This window comes from Cetorhinus maximus, unplaced genomic scaffold, assembly GCF_964194155.1.
Source record: "Cetorhinus maximus unplaced genomic scaffold, sCetMax3.hap1.1 HAP1_SCAFFOLD_1730, whole genome shotgun sequence".
Lineage (NCBI taxonomy): Eukaryota > Metazoa > Chordata > Chondrichthyes > Lamniformes > Cetorhinidae > Cetorhinus > Cetorhinus maximus.
In genome coordinates, this window is record NW_027597670.1 from 1 (window position 1) to 18493 (window position 18493).

General features: G+C 48.5%; 1 protein-coding gene across 1 annotated transcript in view; it reads left to right on the forward strand.

Annotated features, from left to right (window-relative positions):
- Window positions 1-2748: 2748 nt before the first annotated feature.
- Window positions 2749-18493, forward strand: part of LOC144676606 (28S rRNA (cytosine-C(5))-methyltransferase-like) — a gene marked incomplete at its 5' end in the record, with an annotated part of 64705 nt that continues 48960 nt past the window's right edge. Inside the window, 2 exons of the mRNA XM_078536981.1 lie at window positions 2749-2946; window positions 4048-4137. Coding sequence (XP_078393107.1) covers window positions 2749-2946; window positions 4048-4137 — 288 coding nt within the window. The remainder of the gene's footprint in view (window positions 2947-4047; window positions 4138-18493) is intronic.

An 18493-nucleotide genomic window follows, 5' to 3' on the forward strand; every position in this document is an offset into this window, starting at 1 on the left:
CGCCCCCTCTCTCTCTCGCCCCCTCTCTCTCTCGCCCCCTCTCTCTCTCGCCCCCTCTCTCTCTCGCCCCCTCTCTCTCTCGCCCCCTCTCTCTCTCGCCCCCTCTCTCTCTCGCCCCCTCTCTCTCTCGCCCCCTCTCTCTCTCGCCCCCTCTCTCTCTCGCCCCCTCTCTCTCTCGCCCCCTCTCTCTCTCGCCCCCTCTCTCTCTCGCCCCCTCTCTCTCTCGCCCCCTCTCTCTCTCGCCCCCTCTCTCTCTCGCCCCCTCTCTCTCTCGCCCCCTCTCTCTCTCGCCCCCTCTCTCTCTCGCCCCCTCTCTCTCTCGCCCCCTCTCTCTCTCGCCCCCCCTCTCTCTCTCTCGCCCCTCTCTCCCGCCCCCTCTCTCTCTCTCGCCCCCCTCTCTCTCTCTCGCCCCCTCTCTCTCTCTCGCCCCCTCTCTCTCTCTCTCGCCCCCTCCCTCTTGCTCGCCCTCTCTCTCTCTCGCCCCCCCTCTCTCTCTCTCGCCCCCCCTCTCTCTCTCTCGCCCCCTCTCTCTCTCTCTCGCCCCCCCTCTCTCTCTCTCGCCCCCCTCTCTCTCTCTCGCCCCCTCTCTCTCTCTCTCGCCCCCCTCTCTCTCTCTCGCCCCCCCTCTCTCTCTCTTCGCCCCCCCTCTCTCTCTCTCGCCCCCTCTCTCTCTCTCTCGCCCCCTCTCTCTCTCTCTCGCCCCCTCTCTCTCTCCCTCTCTCTCGCCCCCTCTCTCTCTCGCCCCCTCTCTTTCTCGCCCCCCCTCTCTCTCTCTCGCCCCCCCTCTCTCTCTCTCGCCCCCCCTCTCTCTCTCTCGCCCCCCCTCTCTCTCTCTCGCTCGCCCCCCCTCTCTCTCTCGCCCCCTCTCTCTCTCTCGCCCCCCTCTCTCTCTCTCGCCCCCTCTCTCTCTCTCGCCCCCTCTCTCTCTCTCGCCCCCTCTCTCTCGCTCGCCCCCTCTCTCTCGCTCGCCCCCTCTCTCTCGCTCCCCCCCCCTGGTCTCTCTCCTCTCCCCCCCTTCCTGTCTCTCGCTCGCCCCCTCTCTCTCGCTCGCCCCCTCTCTCTCGCTCGCCCCCTCTCTCTCGCTCGCCCCCTCTCTCTCGCTCGCCCCCTCTCTCTCGCTCGCCCCCTCTCTCTCGCTCGCCCCCTCTCTCTCGCTCGCCCCCTCTCTCTCGCTCGCCCCCTCTCTCTCGCTCGCCCCCTCTCTCTCGCTCGCCCCCTCTCTCTCGCTCGCCCCCTCTCTCTCGCTCGCCCCCTCTCTCTCGCTCGCCCCCTCTCTCTCGCTCGCCCCCTCTCTCTCGCTCGCCCCCTCTCTCTCGCTCGCCCCCTCTCTCTCGCTCGCCCCCTCTCTCTCGCTCGCCCCCTCTCTCTCGCTCGCCCCCTCTCTCTCGCTCGCCCCCTCTCTCTCGCTCGCCCCCTCTCTCTCGCTCGCCCCCTCTCTCTCGCTCGCCCCCTCTCTCTCGCTCGCCCCCTCTCTCTCGCTCGCCCCCTCTCTCTCGCTCGCCCCCTCTCTCTCGCTCGCCCCCTCTCTCTCTCGCTCCCCTCTCTCTCTCTCGCCCCCTCTCTCTCTCTCTCGCCCCCTCTCTCTCTCTCTCGCCCCCTCTCTCTCTCTCTCGCCCCCTCTCTCTCTCTCTCGCCCCCTCTCTCTCTCTCTCGCCCCCTCTCTCTCTCTCTCGCCCCCCTCTCTCTCTCTCGCCCCCCTCTCTCTCTCTCGCCCCCTCTCTCTCTCTCGCCCCCTCTCTCTCTCTCTCTCGCCCCCTCTCTCTCTCTCTCTCGCCCCCTCTCTCTCTCTCTCGCCCCCTCTCTCTCTCTCTCGCCCCCTCTCTCTCTCTCTCGCCCCCTCTCTCTCTCTCTCGCCCCCTCTCTCTCTCTCTCTCGCCCCCTCTCTCTCTCGCTCGCCCCCCTCTCTCTCGCTCGCCCCCTCTCTCTCGCCCCCTCTCTCTCGCCCCCTCTCTCTCTCGCCCCCTCTCTCTCTCGCCCCCTCTCTCTCTCTCGCCCCCTCTCTCTCTCTCGCCCCCTCTCTCTCTCTCGCCCCCTCTCTCTCTCTCTCGCCCCCTCTCTCTCTCTCGCCCCCTCTCTCTCTCTCTCTCGCCCCCTTTCTCTCTCTCTCGCCCCCTCTCTCTCTCTCTCGCCTCCTCTCTCTCTCGCTCGCCCCCCTCTCTCTCGCTCGCCCCCCCCTCTCGCTCGCCCCCTCTCTCTCTCGCCCTCTCTCTCTCTCTCTCGCCCCCTCTCTCTCGCTCGCCCCCTCTCTCTCTCTCTCTCTCTCTCTCTCTCTCTCTCTCTCTCTCTCTCTCTCTCTTCACACTCTGTCTCTCTCTCCCTGTGTTCCAGGCCGCTCCCTGATGATGAGCAGAATGAAGAGGGTGATTTACAGATCAACATTGAGGAATTGGAGCGATTTGTCCTCCCCAGTGGACAGGAGATTGAGCAGCAGAATATCCTTCCCCTGTGACCCCTGTCTGTACCCACAGGCGGCCCTCTCGCCTGCGCCTGTGCGCGCGCCCTCTCGCCTGCGCCTGTGCGCGCGCCCTCTCGCCTGCGCCTGTGCGCGCGCCCTCTCGCCTGCGCCTGTGCGCGCGCCCTCTCGCCTGCGCCTGTGCGCGCGCCCTCTCGCCTGCGCCTGTGCGCGCGCCCTCTCGCCTGCGCCTGTGCGCGCGCCCTCTCGCCTGCGCCTGTGCGCGCGCCCTCTCGCCTGCGCCTGTCCTGTGAGGATTAGTCTCTGGCCCTCTTTCCCTTGACACACTCCCACAGCAGCAGGCGCCCGACCTGAAGATGATCTACCAGCGGATGAAGGACATGGTGGAGGTCCTGTGTGATTTCAGTCAGAAACGGGAGCCCGGCCGGGATAGACAGGAATACCTACAGCTGCTGAAGCAGGACCTGGCCGCCTATTACAGCTACAACCAGTATCTGATTGACAAACTGTGCGAACTCTTCACTCTCACTGAGGTAAGGCCGGCTCCCTGGGATAGGGGCGCATCTCTCCCACTGTATCTAACACCCTCTGTCTCTCTCTCTCTCTGTCTCCATCGCTCGCTCTCCCTCTCTGTCTCCGTCACTCACTTTCTCTCTCTCTGTCTCCGTCGCTCGCTCTCTCTCTCTCTGTCTCCGTCGCTCGCTCTCTCTCTCTCTGTCTCCGTCACTCACTCTCTCTCTCTCTGTCTCCGTCGCTCGCTCTCTCTCTGTCTCCATCGCTCTCTCTCTCTCTGTCTCCATCGCTCTCTCTCTCTCTGTCTCCATCGCTCTCTCTCTCTCTGTCTCCATCGCTCTCTCTCTCTCTGTCTCCATCGCTCTCTCTCTCTCTGTCTCCATCGCTCTCTCTCTCTCTGTCTCCATCGCTCTCTCTCTCTCTGTCTCCATCGCTCTCTCTCTCTCTGTCTCCATCGCTCTCTCTCTCTCTGTCTCCATCGCTCTCTCTCTCTCTGTCTCCATCGCTCTCTCTCTCTCTGTCTCCATCGCTCTCTCTCTCTCTGTCTCCATCGCTCTCTCTCTCTCTGTCTCCATCGCTCTCTCTCTCTCTGTCTCCATCGCTCTCTCTCTCTCTGTCTCCATCGCTCTCTCTCTCTCTGTCTCCATCGCTCTCTCTCTCTCTGTCTCCATCGCTCTCTCTCTCTCTGTCTCCATCGCTCTCTCTCTCTCTGTCTCCATCGCTCTCTCTCTCTCTGTCTCCATCGCTCTCTCTCTCTCTGTCTCCATCGCTCTCTCTCTCTCTGTCTCCATCGCTCTCTCTCTCTCTCTCTCCATCGCTCTCTCTCTCTCTCTCTCCATCGCTCTCTCTCTCTCTGTCTCCATCGCTCTCTCTCTCTCTCTCTCCATCGCTCTCTCTCTCTCTCTCTCCATCGCTCTCTCTCTCCCTCTGTCTCCATCGCTCACTCTCTCTCTCTCTCTCTCTCTCCATTGCTCGCTCTCTCTCTCTCTCCATCGCTTGCTCTGTCTCTCACCCCATCTCTAACAACCCTACCCCCAACCCCTCACCCTCTCTCTCTCTCTCTCCCCTCTCCTCTCTGCGTCTCTCACTCTCGCTCTCTCTCTCTCTCTCTCGCCACCCAGCTCCTGGACTTTCTCGAAGCCAATGAGGTGCACAGACCCATCACGATTCGGACCAACACTCTGAAGACACGCCGCCGGGACCTGGCGCAGGTGAGAAACTCAGCCCTTCCCACCGATCCCCTTTTCCCCCCTCCCCCCACCACCTCCCTCCGAAGGGACCAGCCTCACTCCCCTCCCCCAGAGACCAGGAGAAATGGGAACAGGAGCAGACACATGGTCCCATCGAGACTGCTCCCCTGTTCGATACCATCGTGGCTTGTCTTGGGATACAGCTGTACGCTCCCTATATAGTAGTCATAGAGGCCCACAGCACAGACAAAGGCCCTTCAGCCCATCGAGGCTGTGCTGGTCACACAGGTACCGAACTATTCTAACCCCGTTCCCCCAGCATTAGGCCATAGCCGTGTATCCCCAGGGCGTCGCCAGTGCACATCCAGATACTTCTTCAATGTTTATGAGGGTTTCTCCCTCTCCCACCCCTTCAGACAGCGAGATCCAGACCCCCACCACCCTCTGGGTGAAAACATCCTCCCTATAATGCGGATTCCAGAACTGCGTGCAGTACTCTAGCTGTGGCCTGACCAGCGTTTTGTACAGTTCCAGCATCATCTAGGTTAGATTCCAGTCTGTAACTCACTCCCGGGTATCTGTTATTCTATATATAAACCACCCCCGAACCCCTCGATTAGATTCCAGTCTGTAACTTACTCCCGGGTATCTGTTATTCTATATATAATCCACCCCGAACCCCTCGATTAGATTCCAGTCTGTAACTCACTCCCGGGTATCTGTTATTCTATATATAAACCACCCCGAACCCCTCGATTAGATTCCAGTCTTTAACTCACTCCCGGGTATCTGTTATTCTATATATAAACCACCCCGAACCCCTCGATTAGATTCCGGTCAGTAACTCACTCCCGGGTATCTGTTATTCTATATATAAACCACCCCGAACCCCTCGATTAGATTCCAGTCTTTAACTCACTCCCGGGTATCTGTTATTCTATATATAAACCACCACCCGAACCCCTCGATTAGATTCCAGTCTGTAACTCACACCCGGGTATCTGTTATTCTATATATAAACCACCCCGAACCTCTAGATTATATTCCAGACTGTAACTCACTACCAGGTATCTGTTATTCTATATATAAACCCCCCGAACCCCTCGATTAGATTCCAGTCTGTAACTCACACCCGGGTATCTGTTATTCTATATATAAACCACCACCCGAACCCCTCGATTAGATTCCAGTCCGTAACTCACACCCGGGTATCTGTTATTCTATATATAAACCACCACCCGAACCCCTCGATTAGATTCCAGTCTGTTACTCACTTCAAGGTATCCGTTATTCTATATATAAACCACATCCCGAACCCCTCGATTAGTTTCCAGCCTGTAACTCACTCCCGGGTATCGGTTATTCTATATATAAACCACCCGCACCCCTCGATTAGATTCCAGTCTGTAACTCACTCCCGGGTATCTGTTATTCTATATATAAACCACATCCCGAACCCCTCGATTAGATTCCAGTCTGTAACTCACTCCCGGGCATCTGTTATTCTATATATAAACCACATCCCGAACCCCTCGATTAGATTCCAGTCTGTAACTCACTCCCAGGTATCTGTTATTCTGTATATAAACCACCCTGAACCCCTCGATTAGATTCCAGTCTGTAACTCACTCCCGGGTGTCTGTTATTCTATATATAAACCACCCCGAACCCCTCGATTAGATTCCAGTCTGTAACTCACTCCCGGGTATCTGTTATTCTATATATAAACCACATCCCGAACCCCTCGATTAGATTCCAGTCTGTAACTCACTCCTGGGTATCTGTTATTCTATATATAAACCACCCTGAACCCCTCGATTAGATTCCAGTCTGTAACTCACACCCGGGTATCTGTTATTCTAAATATAAACCACCCCGAACCCCTCGATTAGATTCCAGTCTGTAACTCACTCCCGGGTATCTGTTATTCTAAATATAAACCACCCCGAACCCCTCGATTAGATTCCAGTCTGTAACTCACTCCCGGGTATCTGTTATTCTATATATAAACCACCCTGAACCCCACGATTAGATTCCAGTCTGTAACTCACACCCGGGTATCTGTTATTCTATATATAAACCACCACCCGAACCCCTCGATTAGATTCCAGCCTGTAAATCAGACCCGGGTATCTGTTATTCTATATATAAACCACCCCGAACCCCTCGATTAGATTCCAGTCTGTAACTCACTCCCGGGTATCCGTTATTCTATATATAAACCACCCCGAACCCCTCGATTAGATTCCAGTCTGTAACTCACTCCCGGGTATCCGTTATTCTATATATAAACCACCCCGAACCCCTCGATTAGATTCCAGTCTGTAACTCACTCCCGGGTATCTGTTATTCTATATATAAACCACTCCAAACCCCTCGAATAGATTCCAGTCTGTAAATCACACCCGGGTATCTTTTATTCTATATATAAACCATCCCGAACCCCTCGATTAGATTCCAGACTGTAACTCACTCCTTGGTTTCTGTTATTATATATATAAACCACCACCTGAACCCCTCGATTAGATTCCAGTCTGTAACTCACTCCCAGGTGTCTGTTATTCTATATATAAACCACCCTGAACCCCACGATTAGATTCCAGTCTGTAACTCACTCCCGGGTATCTGTTATTCTATATATAAACCACCACCCGAACCCCTCGATTAGATTCCAGTCTGTAACTCACTCCCAGGTATCTGTTATTCTATCTATAACCCACCTCGAACCCCTCGATTAGATTCCAGTCTGTAACTCACTCCCGAGTATCTGTTATTCTATATATAAACCACCCCGAACCCCTCGATTAGATTCCAGTATGTAACTCACTCCCAGGAATCTTTTATTCTACATATAATCTACCCCGAACCCCTCGATTAGATTCCAGTCTGTAACTCACTCCCGGGTATCTGTTATTTTATATATAAACCCCCCCGAACCCCTCGATTAGATTCCAGACTGTAACTCACTCCCGGGTATCTCTTATTCTATATACAAACCACCCCGACCCCCTCGATTAGATTCCAGTCTGTGACTCAGTCCCGGGTATCGGTTATTCTATATATAATCCACCCCGAACCCCACGATTAGATTCCAGACTGTAACTCACTCCCGGGTATCTCTTATTCTATATACAAACCACCCCGACCCCCTCGATTAGATTCCAGTCTGTGACTCAGTCCCGGGTATCGGTTATTCTATATATAAACCACCCCGAACCCCTCGATTAGATTCCAGTCTGTTACTCACTTCAAGCTATCCGTTATTATATATATGAGGCACATCCCGAACCCCTCGATTAGTTTCCAGCCTGTAACTCACTCCCGGGTATCTGTTATTCTATATATAAACCACCCTGAACCCCACGATTAGATTCCAGTCTGTAACTCACACCCGGGTATCTGTTATTCTATATATAAACCACCCCGAACCCCTCGATTAGATTCCAGTCTGTAACTCACTCCCGCGTATCCGTTATTCTATATATAAACCACCCCGAACCCCTCGATTAGATTCCAGTCTGTAACTCACCCCCGGGTATCTGTTATTCTGTATATAAACCACCCCGAACCCTTCGATTAGATTCCAGTCTGTAACTCACTCCCGAGTATCTGTTATTCTATATATAAACCACCCCGAACCCCTCGATTAGATTCCAGCCTGTAACTCACTCCCGGGTATCTGTTATTCTATATATAAACCACCCCGAACTCCTCGAATAGATTCCAGTCTGTAAATCACACCCGGGTACCTTTTATTCTATATATAAACCACCCCGAACCCCTCGATTACATTCCAGACTGTAACCTTCTCCCGGGTATCTGTTATTCTATATATAAACCACCCCCGAACACAACGATTAGATTCCAGTCTGTAACTCACACCCGGGTATCTGTTATTCTATATATAAACCACCGCCCGAGCCCCTCGATTAGATTCCAGTCTGTTACTCACTCCCAGGTATCCGATATTCTATATATAAACCACATCCCGAACCCCTCGATTAGATTCCAGTCTGTAACTCACTCCCGGGTATCTGTTATTCTATATATGAACCACATCCCGAACCCCTCGATTAGATTCCAGTCTGTAACTCACTCCCGGGTATCTGTTATTCTATATATAAACCACCCTGAACCCCACGATTAGATTCCAGTCTGTAACTCACACCCGGGTATCTGTTATTCTATATATAAACCACCACCCGAACCCCTCGATTAGATTCCAGTCTGTAACTCACTCCCGGGTATCTGTTATTCTGTATATAAACCACCCCGAACCCCTCGATTAGATTCCAGGCTGTAACTCGCTCCCGGGTATCTGTTATTCTATATATAAACCACCCCGAACCTCTAGATTAGATTCCAGTCTGTAACTCACTCTCGGGTATCCGTTATTCTATATATAAACCACATCCCGAACCCCTCGATTTGATTCCAGTCTTTAAATCACACCCGGGTATCTTTTATTCTATATATAAACCACCCCGAACCCCTCGATTAGATTCCAGACTGTAACTCACTCCTGGGTATTTCTTATTCTATACATAAACCACCCCGAACCCCTCGATTAGATTCCAGTCTGTAACTCACACCCGGCTAGCTGTTATTCTATATATAAACCACCACCCGAACCCCTCGATTAGATTCCAGTCTGTTACTCACTTCAAGGTATCCGTTATTCTATATATAAACCAAATCCCGAACCCCTCGATGAGATTCCAGTCTGTAACTCACTCCCGGGTGTCTGTTATTCTATATATAAACCACCCCGAACCCCTCGATTAGTTTCCAGCCTGTAACTCACTCCCGGGTATCTGTTATTCTATATATAAACCACCCCGAGCCCCTCGATTAGATTCCAGTCTGTAACTCACTCCCAGGTATCTGTTATTCTATATATAAACCACATCCCGAACCCCTCGATTAGATTCCAGTCTGTTACTCACTCCCGGGTATCTGTTATTCTATATATAAACCACCACCCGAACCCCTCGATTAGATTCCAGTCTGTAACTCACTCCCGGGTATCTGTTATTCTATATATAAACTACCCCGAACCCCTCGATTAGATTCCAGTCTGTAACTCACTCCCGGGTATCTGTTATTCTATATATAAACCCCCCCGAACCCCTCGATTAGATTCCAGTCTGTAACCTTCTCCCTGGTATCAGTTATTCTATATATAAACCACCAACCGAACCCCTCAATTAGATTCCAGTCTGTAAATCACACCCGGGTATCTGTTATTCTATATATAATCCACCCCGAACCCCTCGATTAGATTCCAGGCTGTAACTCACTGCCGAGTATCTGTTATTCTATATATTAAACCCCCCGAACCCCTCGATTAGATTCCAGTCTGTAACTCACTCTCGGGTATCTGTTATTCTATATATAAACCACCCCGAACCCCTCGATTAGATTCAAGTCTGTAACCCACTCCCGGGTATCTGTTATTCTATATATAAACCACCCCGAACCCCTCGATTAGATTCCAGTCTGTAACTCACTCCCGGGTATCCGTTATTCTATATATAAACCACCCCGAACCCCTCGATTAGATTCCAGTCTGTAACTCACTCCCGGGTATCTGTTATTCTATATATAAAACCCCCGAACCCCTCGATTAGATTCCAGTCTGTAACTCACACCCGGGTATCTGTTATTCTATATATAAACCACCACCCGAACCCCTCGATTAGATTCCAGTCTGTAACTCACACCCGGGTATCTGTTATTCTATATATAAACCACCCCGAACCTCTAGATTATATTCCAGACTGTAACTCACTACCAGGTATCTGTTATTCTATATATAAACCCCCCGAACCCCTCGATTAGATTCCAGTCTGTAACTCACACCCGGGTATCTGTTATTCTATATATAAACCACCACCCGAACCCCTCGATTAGATTCCAGTCCGTAACTCACACCCGGGTATCTGTTATTCTATATATAAACCACCACCCGAACCCCTCGATTAGATTCCAGTCTGTTACTCACTTCAAGGTATCCGTTATTCTATATATAAACCACATCCCGAACCCCTCGATTAGTTTCCAGCCTGTAACTCACTCCCGGGTATCTGTTATTCTATATATAAACCACCCGCACCCCTCGATTAGATTCCAGTCTGTAACTCACTCCCGGGCATCTGTTATTCTATATATAAACCACATCCCGAACCCCTCGATTAGATTCCAGTCTGTAACTCACTCCCGGGTATCTGTTATTCTATATATAAACCACCCTGAACCCCTCGATTAGATTCCAGTCTATAACTCACTCCCGGGTGTCTGTTATTCGATATATAAACCACCCCGAACCCCTCGATTAGATTCCAGTCTGTAACTCACTCCCGGGTATCTGTTATTCTATATATAAACCACATCCCGAACCCCTCGATTAGATTCCAGTCTGTAACTCACTCCCGGGTATCTGTTATTCTATATATAAACCACCCTGAACCCCTCGATTAGATTCCAGTCTGTAACTCACACCCGGGTATCTGTTATTCTAAATATAAACCACCCCGAACCCCTCGATTAGATTCCAGTCTGTAACTCACTCCCGGGTATCTGTTATTCTAAATATAAACCACCCCGAACCCCTCGATTAGATTCCAGTCTGTAACTCACTCCCGGGTATCTGTTATTCTATATATAAACCACCCTGAACCCCACGATTAGATTCCAGTCTGTAACTCACACCCGGGTATCTGTTATTCTATATATAAACCACCACCCGAACCCCTCGATTAGATTCCAGCCTGTAAATCAGACCCGGGTATCTGTTATTCTATATATAAACCATCCCGAACCCCTCGATTAGATTCCAGACTGTAACTCACTCCTTGGTTTCTGTTATTATATATATAAACCACCACCTGAACCCCTCGATTAGATTCCAGTCTGTAGCTCACTCCCGGGTGTCTGTTATTCTATATATAAACCACCCTGAACCCCACGATTAGATTCCAGTCTGTAACTCACTCCCGGGTATCTGTTATTCTATATATAAACCACCACCCGAACCCCTCGATTAGATTCCAGTCTGTAACTCACTCCCAGGTATCTGTTATTCTATCTATAACCCACCTCGAACCCCTCGATTAGATTCCAGTCTGTAACTCACTCCCGAGTATCTGTTATTCTATATATAAACCACCCCGAACCCCTCGATTAGATTCCAGTATGTAACTCACTCCCAGGAATCTTTTATTCTACATATAATCTACCCCGAACCCCTCGATTAGATTCCAGTCTGTAACTCACTCCCGGGTATCTGTTATTTTATATATAAACCCCCCCGAACCCCTCGATTAGATTCCAGACTGTAACTCACTCCCGGGTATCTCTTATTCTATATACAAACCACCCCGACCCCCTCGATTAGATTCCAGTCTGTGACTCAGTCCCGGGTATCGGTTATTCTATATATAATCCACCCCGAACCCCACGATTAGATTCCAGACTGTAACTCACTCCCGGGTATCTCTTATTCTATATACAAACCACCCCGACCCCCTCGATTAGATTCCAGTCTGTGACTCAGTCCCGGGTATCGGTTATTCTATATATAAACCACCCCGAACCCCTCGATTAGATTCCAGTCTGTTACTCACTTCAAGCTATCCGTTATTATATATATGAGGCACATCCCGAACCCCTCGATTAGTTTCCAGCCTGTAACTCACTCCCGGGTATCTGTTATTCTATATATAAACCACCCTGAACCCCACGATTAGATTCCAGTCTGTAACTCACACCCGGGTATCTGTTATTCTATATATAAACCACCCCGAACCCCTCGATTAGATTCCAGTCTGTAACTCACTCCCGCGTATCCGTTATTCTATATATAAACCACCCCGAACCCCTCGATTAGATTCCAGGCTGTAACTCGCTCCCGGGTATCTGTTATTCTATATATAAACCACCCCGAACCTCTAGATTAGATTCCAGTCTGTAACTCACTCTCGGGTATCCGTTATTCTATATATAAACCACATCCCGAACCCCTCGATTTGATTCCAGTCTTTAAATCACACCCGGGTATCTTTTATTCTATATATAAACCACCCCGAACCCCTCGATTAGATTCCAGACTGTAACTCACTCCTGGGTATTTCTTATTCTATACATAAACCACCCCGAACCCCTCGATTAGATTCCAGTCTGTAACTCACACCCGGGTATCTGTTATTCTATATATAAACCACCACCCGAACCCCTCGATTAGATTCCAGTCTGTTACTCACTTCAAGGTATCCGTTATTCTATATATAAACCAAATCCCGAACCCTTCGATGAGATTCCAGTCTGTAACTCACTCCCGGGTGTCTGTTATTCTATATATAAACCACCCCGAACCCCTCGATTAGTTTCCAGCCTGTAACTCACTCCCGGGTATCTGTTATTCTATATATAAACCACCCCGAGCCCCTCGATTAGATTCCAGTCTGTAACTCACTCCCAGGTATCTGTTATTCTATATATAAACCACATCCCGAACCCCTCGATTAGATTCCAGTCTGTTACTCACTCCCGGGTATCTGTTATTCTATATATTAACCACCACCCGAACCCCTCGAATAGATTCCAGTCTGTAACTCACTCCCGGGTATCTGTTATTCTATATATAAACTACCCCGAACCCCTCGATTAGATTCCAGTCTGTAACTCACTCCCGGGTATCTGTTATTCTATATATAAACCCCCCCGAACCCCTCGATTAGATTCCAGTCTGTAACCTTCTCCCTGGTATCAGTTATTCTATATATAAACCACCAACCGAACCCCTCGATTAGATTCCAGTCTGTAAATCACACCCGGGTATCTGTTATTCTATATATAATCCACCCCGAACCCCTCGATTAGATTCCAGGCTGTAACTCACTGCCGAGTATCTGTTATTCTATATATAAACCACCCCGAACCCCTCGATTAGATTCCAGTCTGAAACTCACTCCCGGGTATCTGTTATTCTATTTATAAACCACCCTGAATCCCACGAGAAGATTCCGTCTGTAACTCACTCCCGGGTATCTGTTATTCTATATATAAACCACTCTGTACCCCTCGATTAGATTCCAGTCTGTAACTCACTCCCGGGTATCTGTTATTCTGTATATAACCCACCTCGAACCCCTCGATTAGATTCCAGTCTGTAAATCACTCCCGGGTATTTGTTATTCTGTATATCACCCACCTCGAACCCCTCGATTAGATTCCAGTCTGTAACCTACTCCTGGGTATCTGTTATTCTGTATATAATCCACCTCGAACCCCTCGATTAGATTCCAGTCTGTAACTAACTCCCGGGTATCTGTTATTCTATATATAAACCACCCCGAACCCCTCGATTAGATTCCAGTCTGTTACTCACTCCCGAGTATCTGTTACTCTATATATAAACCACCCCGAACCCCTCGATTAGATTCCAGTCTGTAACTCACTCCCGAGTATCTGTTATTCTATATATTAACCACCCCGAACCCCTCGATTATATTCCAGTCTGTAACTCACTCCCGGGTTTCTGTTATTCTATATATAAACCACCCCGAACCCCTCGATTAGATTCCAGACTGTAACTCACTCCCGGGCATCTGTTATTCTATATATAAACCACTCCGAACCCCTCGATTAGATTCCAGTCTGTATATCACACTCGGGTATTTTTTATTCTATATATAAACCACCCCGAACCCCTCGATTAGATTCCAGACTGTAACTCACTCCATGGTTTCTGTTATTCTATATATAAATCTCCACCCGAACCCCTCGATTAGATTCCAGTCTGTAACTCACTCTCGGGTATCCGTTATTCTATATATAAACCACCCCGAACCACTCGATTAGATTCCAGTCTGTAACATACTCCCGGGTATCTGTTATTCTATATATAAACCACCACCCGAACCCCTCGATTAGATTCCAGTCTGTTACTCACTTCAAGGTATCCGTTATTCTATATATAAACCACATCCCGAACCCCTCGATTAGTTTCCAGCTTGTAACTCACTCCCGGGTATCTGTTATTCTATATATAAACCACCCCGAACCCCTCGATTAGATTCCAGTCTGTAACTCACTCCCGGGTATCTGTTATTCTATATATAAACCACATCCCGAACCCCTCGATTAGATTCCAGTCTGTAACTCACTCCCGGGTATCTGTTATTCTATATATAAACCACCCTGAACCCCACGGTTAGATTCCAGTCTGTAACTCACACCCGGGTATCTGTTATTCTATATATAAACCACCACCCGAACCCCTCGATTAGATTCCACTCTGTAAATCACACCCGGGCTTCTGTTATTCTATATATAAACCACCACCCGAACCCCTCGATTAGATTCCAGTTCTTAACCTTTTCCCGGGTATCAGTTATTCTATATATAAACCACCCCGAACCCCTAGATTAGATTCCAGTCTGTAACTCACTCCCGGGTATCTGTTATTCTATATATAAACCACCCCGAACCCCTCGATTAGATTCCAGTCTGTAACTCACTCCCGAGTATCTGTTATTCTATATATAAACCACCCCGAACACCTCGATTTTATTCCAGTCTGTAAATCACTCCCGGGTATCTGTTATTCTATGTATGATCCACCCCGAACCCCTCGATTAGATTCCAGTCTGTAACTCACTCCCGGATATCTGTTATTCTATATATAAACCACCCCGAACCCCTCGATTAGATTCCAGTCTGTAACTCACTCCCTGGTATCTGTTATTCTATATATAAACCACATCCCGAACCCCTCGATTAGATTCCAGTCTGTATCTCACTCCCGGGTGTCTGTTATTCTATATATAAACCACCCTGAACCCCACGATTAGATTCCAGTCTGTAACTCACACCCGGGTATCTGTTATTCTATATATAAACCACCACCCGAACCCCTCGATTAGATTCCAGCCTGTAAATCACACCCGGGTATCTGTTATTCTATATATAAACCATCCCGAACCCCTCGATTAGATTCCAGACTGTAACTCACTACTTGGTTTCTGTTATTCTATTTATAAATCACCACCCGAACCCCTCGATTAGATTCCAGTCTGTAACTCACTCCCGAGAATCTGTTACTCTATATATAAACAATCCAAAACCCCTCGATTAGATTCCAGTCTGTAACTGACTCCCGGGTATCTGTTATTCTATATATAAACCACATCCCGAACCCCTCGATTAGATTCCAGTCTGTAGCTCACTCCCGGGTGTCTGTTATTCTATATATAAACCACCCTGAACCCCACGATTAGATTCTAGTCTGTAACTCACTCCCGGGTGTCTGTTATTCTATATATAAATCACCCCGAACCCCTCGATTAGATTCCAGTCTGTAACTCACTCCCGGGTATCTGTTATTCTATATATAGACCGCCCCAAACCCTTCGATTAGATTCCAGTCCGTAACTCACTCCCGGGTATATGTTATTCTATATATAATCCACCCTGTACCCCTCGATTAGATTCCAGTCTGTAACTCAATCCCGGGTATCGGTTATTCTTTATATAATCCACCCCGAACCCCTCGATTAGATTCCAGTCTGTAACTCACTCCCGGGTATCTGCTATTCTATATATAAACCACCCCGAACCCCACGATTAGATTCCAGTCTGTAACTCACTCCCGGGTATCTGCTATTCTATATATAAACCACCCCGAACCCCTCGATTAGATTCCAGTCTGTAACTCACTCCCGGGTATCTGTTATTCTATATATAAACCAACATGAACCCCTCGATTAGATTCCAGTCTGTAACTCGCTCCCGGGTATCTGTTATTCTGTATATAAACCACCCCGAACCCTTCGATTAGATTGCAGCCTGTAACTCACTCCCAGGTATTCGTTATTCTATATATAAACCACCCCGAGCCCCTCGATTAGATTCCAGTCTGTAACTCACTCCCCGGTATCTGTTATTCTATATATAAACCACCCCGAACCCCTCGATTATATTCCAGACTGTAACTCACTCCCAGGTATCCGTTATTCTATACATAAACCACCCCGAACCCCTCGATTAGATTCCAGTCTGTAACTCACTCCCGGGTATCTGTTATTCTATATATAAACCACCACCCGAACCCCTCGATTAGATTCCACCCTGTAACTCATTCCCGGGTATTTGTTATTCTATATATAAACCACCCCGAACTCCTCGAATAGATTCCAGTCTGTAAATCACACCCGGGTATCTGTTATTCTATATATAAACCACCCCGAACCCCTCGATTAGATTCCAGTCTGTAACTCACTCCCGGGTTTCTGTTATTCTATATATAAACCACCCCGAACCCCTCGAATAGATTCCAGTCTGTAAATCACACCCGGGTATTTTTTATTCTATATATAAACCTCCCCGAACCCCTCGATTAGATTCCAGGCTGTAACTCGCTCCCGGGTATCTTTTATTCTATATATAAACCACCCCGAATCCCTCGATTATATTCCAGACTGTAACTCACTCCCGGGTATCTGTTCTTCTATACATAAACCACCCCAAACCCCTCGATTAGATTCCAGTCTGTAACTCACACCCGGGTATCTGTTCTTCTATACATAAACCACCACCCGAACCCCTCGATTAGATTCCAGTCTGTTACTCACTTTAAGGTATCCGTTATTCTATATATAAACCACCCCGAACCCCTCGATTAGTTTCCAGCCTGTAACTCACTCCCGGGTATCTGTTATTCTATATATAAACCACATCCCGAACCCCTCGATTAGTTTCCAGCCTGTAACTCACTCCCGGGTATCTGTTATTCTATATATAAACCACCCCGAACCCCTCGATTAGATTCCTGTCTGTAACTCACTCCCGGGTATCTGTTATTCTATATATAAACCACCCCGAACCCCTCGATTAGATTCCAGTCTGTAACTCACTCCCGGGTTTCTGTTATTCTATATATAAACCACCCCAAACCCCTCGAATAGATTCCAGTCTGTAAATCACACCCGGGTATTTTTTATTCTATATATAAACCACCCCGAACCCCTCGATTAGATTCCAGTCTGTAACTCACTCCATGGTTTCTGTTATTCTGTATATAAACCACCACCCGAACCCCTCGATTAGATTCCAGTCTGTAACTCACGCCCGGGTATCTGTTATTCTATATATAAACCACCCTGAATCCCACGATTAGATTCCGTCTGTAACTCACTCCCGGGTATCTGTTATTCTATATATAAACCACTCTGTACCCCTCGATTAGATTCCAGTCTGTAACTCACTCCCGGGTATCTGTTATTCTGTATATAACCCACCTCGAACCCCTCGATTAGATTCCAGTCTGTAAATCACTCCCGGGTATTTGTTATTCTGTATATAACCCACCTCGAACCCCTCGATTAGATTCCAGTCTGTCACTCACTCCCGGGTATCTGTTATTCTAAATATATTACCCCTCCCGAACCCCTCGATTAAATTCCAGACTGTAACTCACTCCCGGGTATCTGTTATTCTATATATAAACCACCCCGAACCCCTCGATTTGATTCCAGTCTGTTACTCACTCCCGAGTATCTGTTACTCTATATATAAACCACCCCGAACCCCTCGATTAGATTCCAGTATGTAACTCACTCCCAGGAATCTTTTATCCTACATATAATCTACCCACGAACCCCTCGATTAGATTCCAGTCTGTAACTCACTCCTGGGTATCTGTTATTTTATATATAAACCAGCCAGAACCCCACGATTAGATTCCAGTCTGTAACTCACTCCCGGGTATCTATTATTCTGTATATAAACCACCCTGAACCCCTCGATTAGATTCCAGTCTATAACTCACTCCCGACTATCTGTTATTCTATATATAAACCACCCCGAACCCCTCGATTAGATTCCAGTCCGTAACTCACTCCCGGGTATCTCTTATTCTATATACAAACCACCCCGACCCACTCGATTAGATTCCAGTCTGTGACTCATCCCCGGGTATCGGTTATTCTATGTATAAACCACCCCGAACCCCTCGATTAGATTCCAGTCTGTAACTCACTCCCGGGTATCTGTTATTCCATATATAAACCAACATGAACCCCTCGATTAGATTCCAGTCTGTAACTCACTCCCGGGTATCTGTTATTCTATATATAAACCACCCCGAACCCCTCGATTAAATTCTAGTCTGTAACTCACTCCCGGGTATCTGTTATTTTATATATAAAACACCCCGAACCCCTCGATTTGATTCCAGTCTGTCACTCACTCCCGGGTATCTGTTATTCTATATATATTACCCCTCCCGAACCCCTCGATTAAATTCCAGACTGTAACTCACTCCCGGGTATCTGTTATTCTATATATAAACCACCCCGAACCCCTCGATTTGATTCCA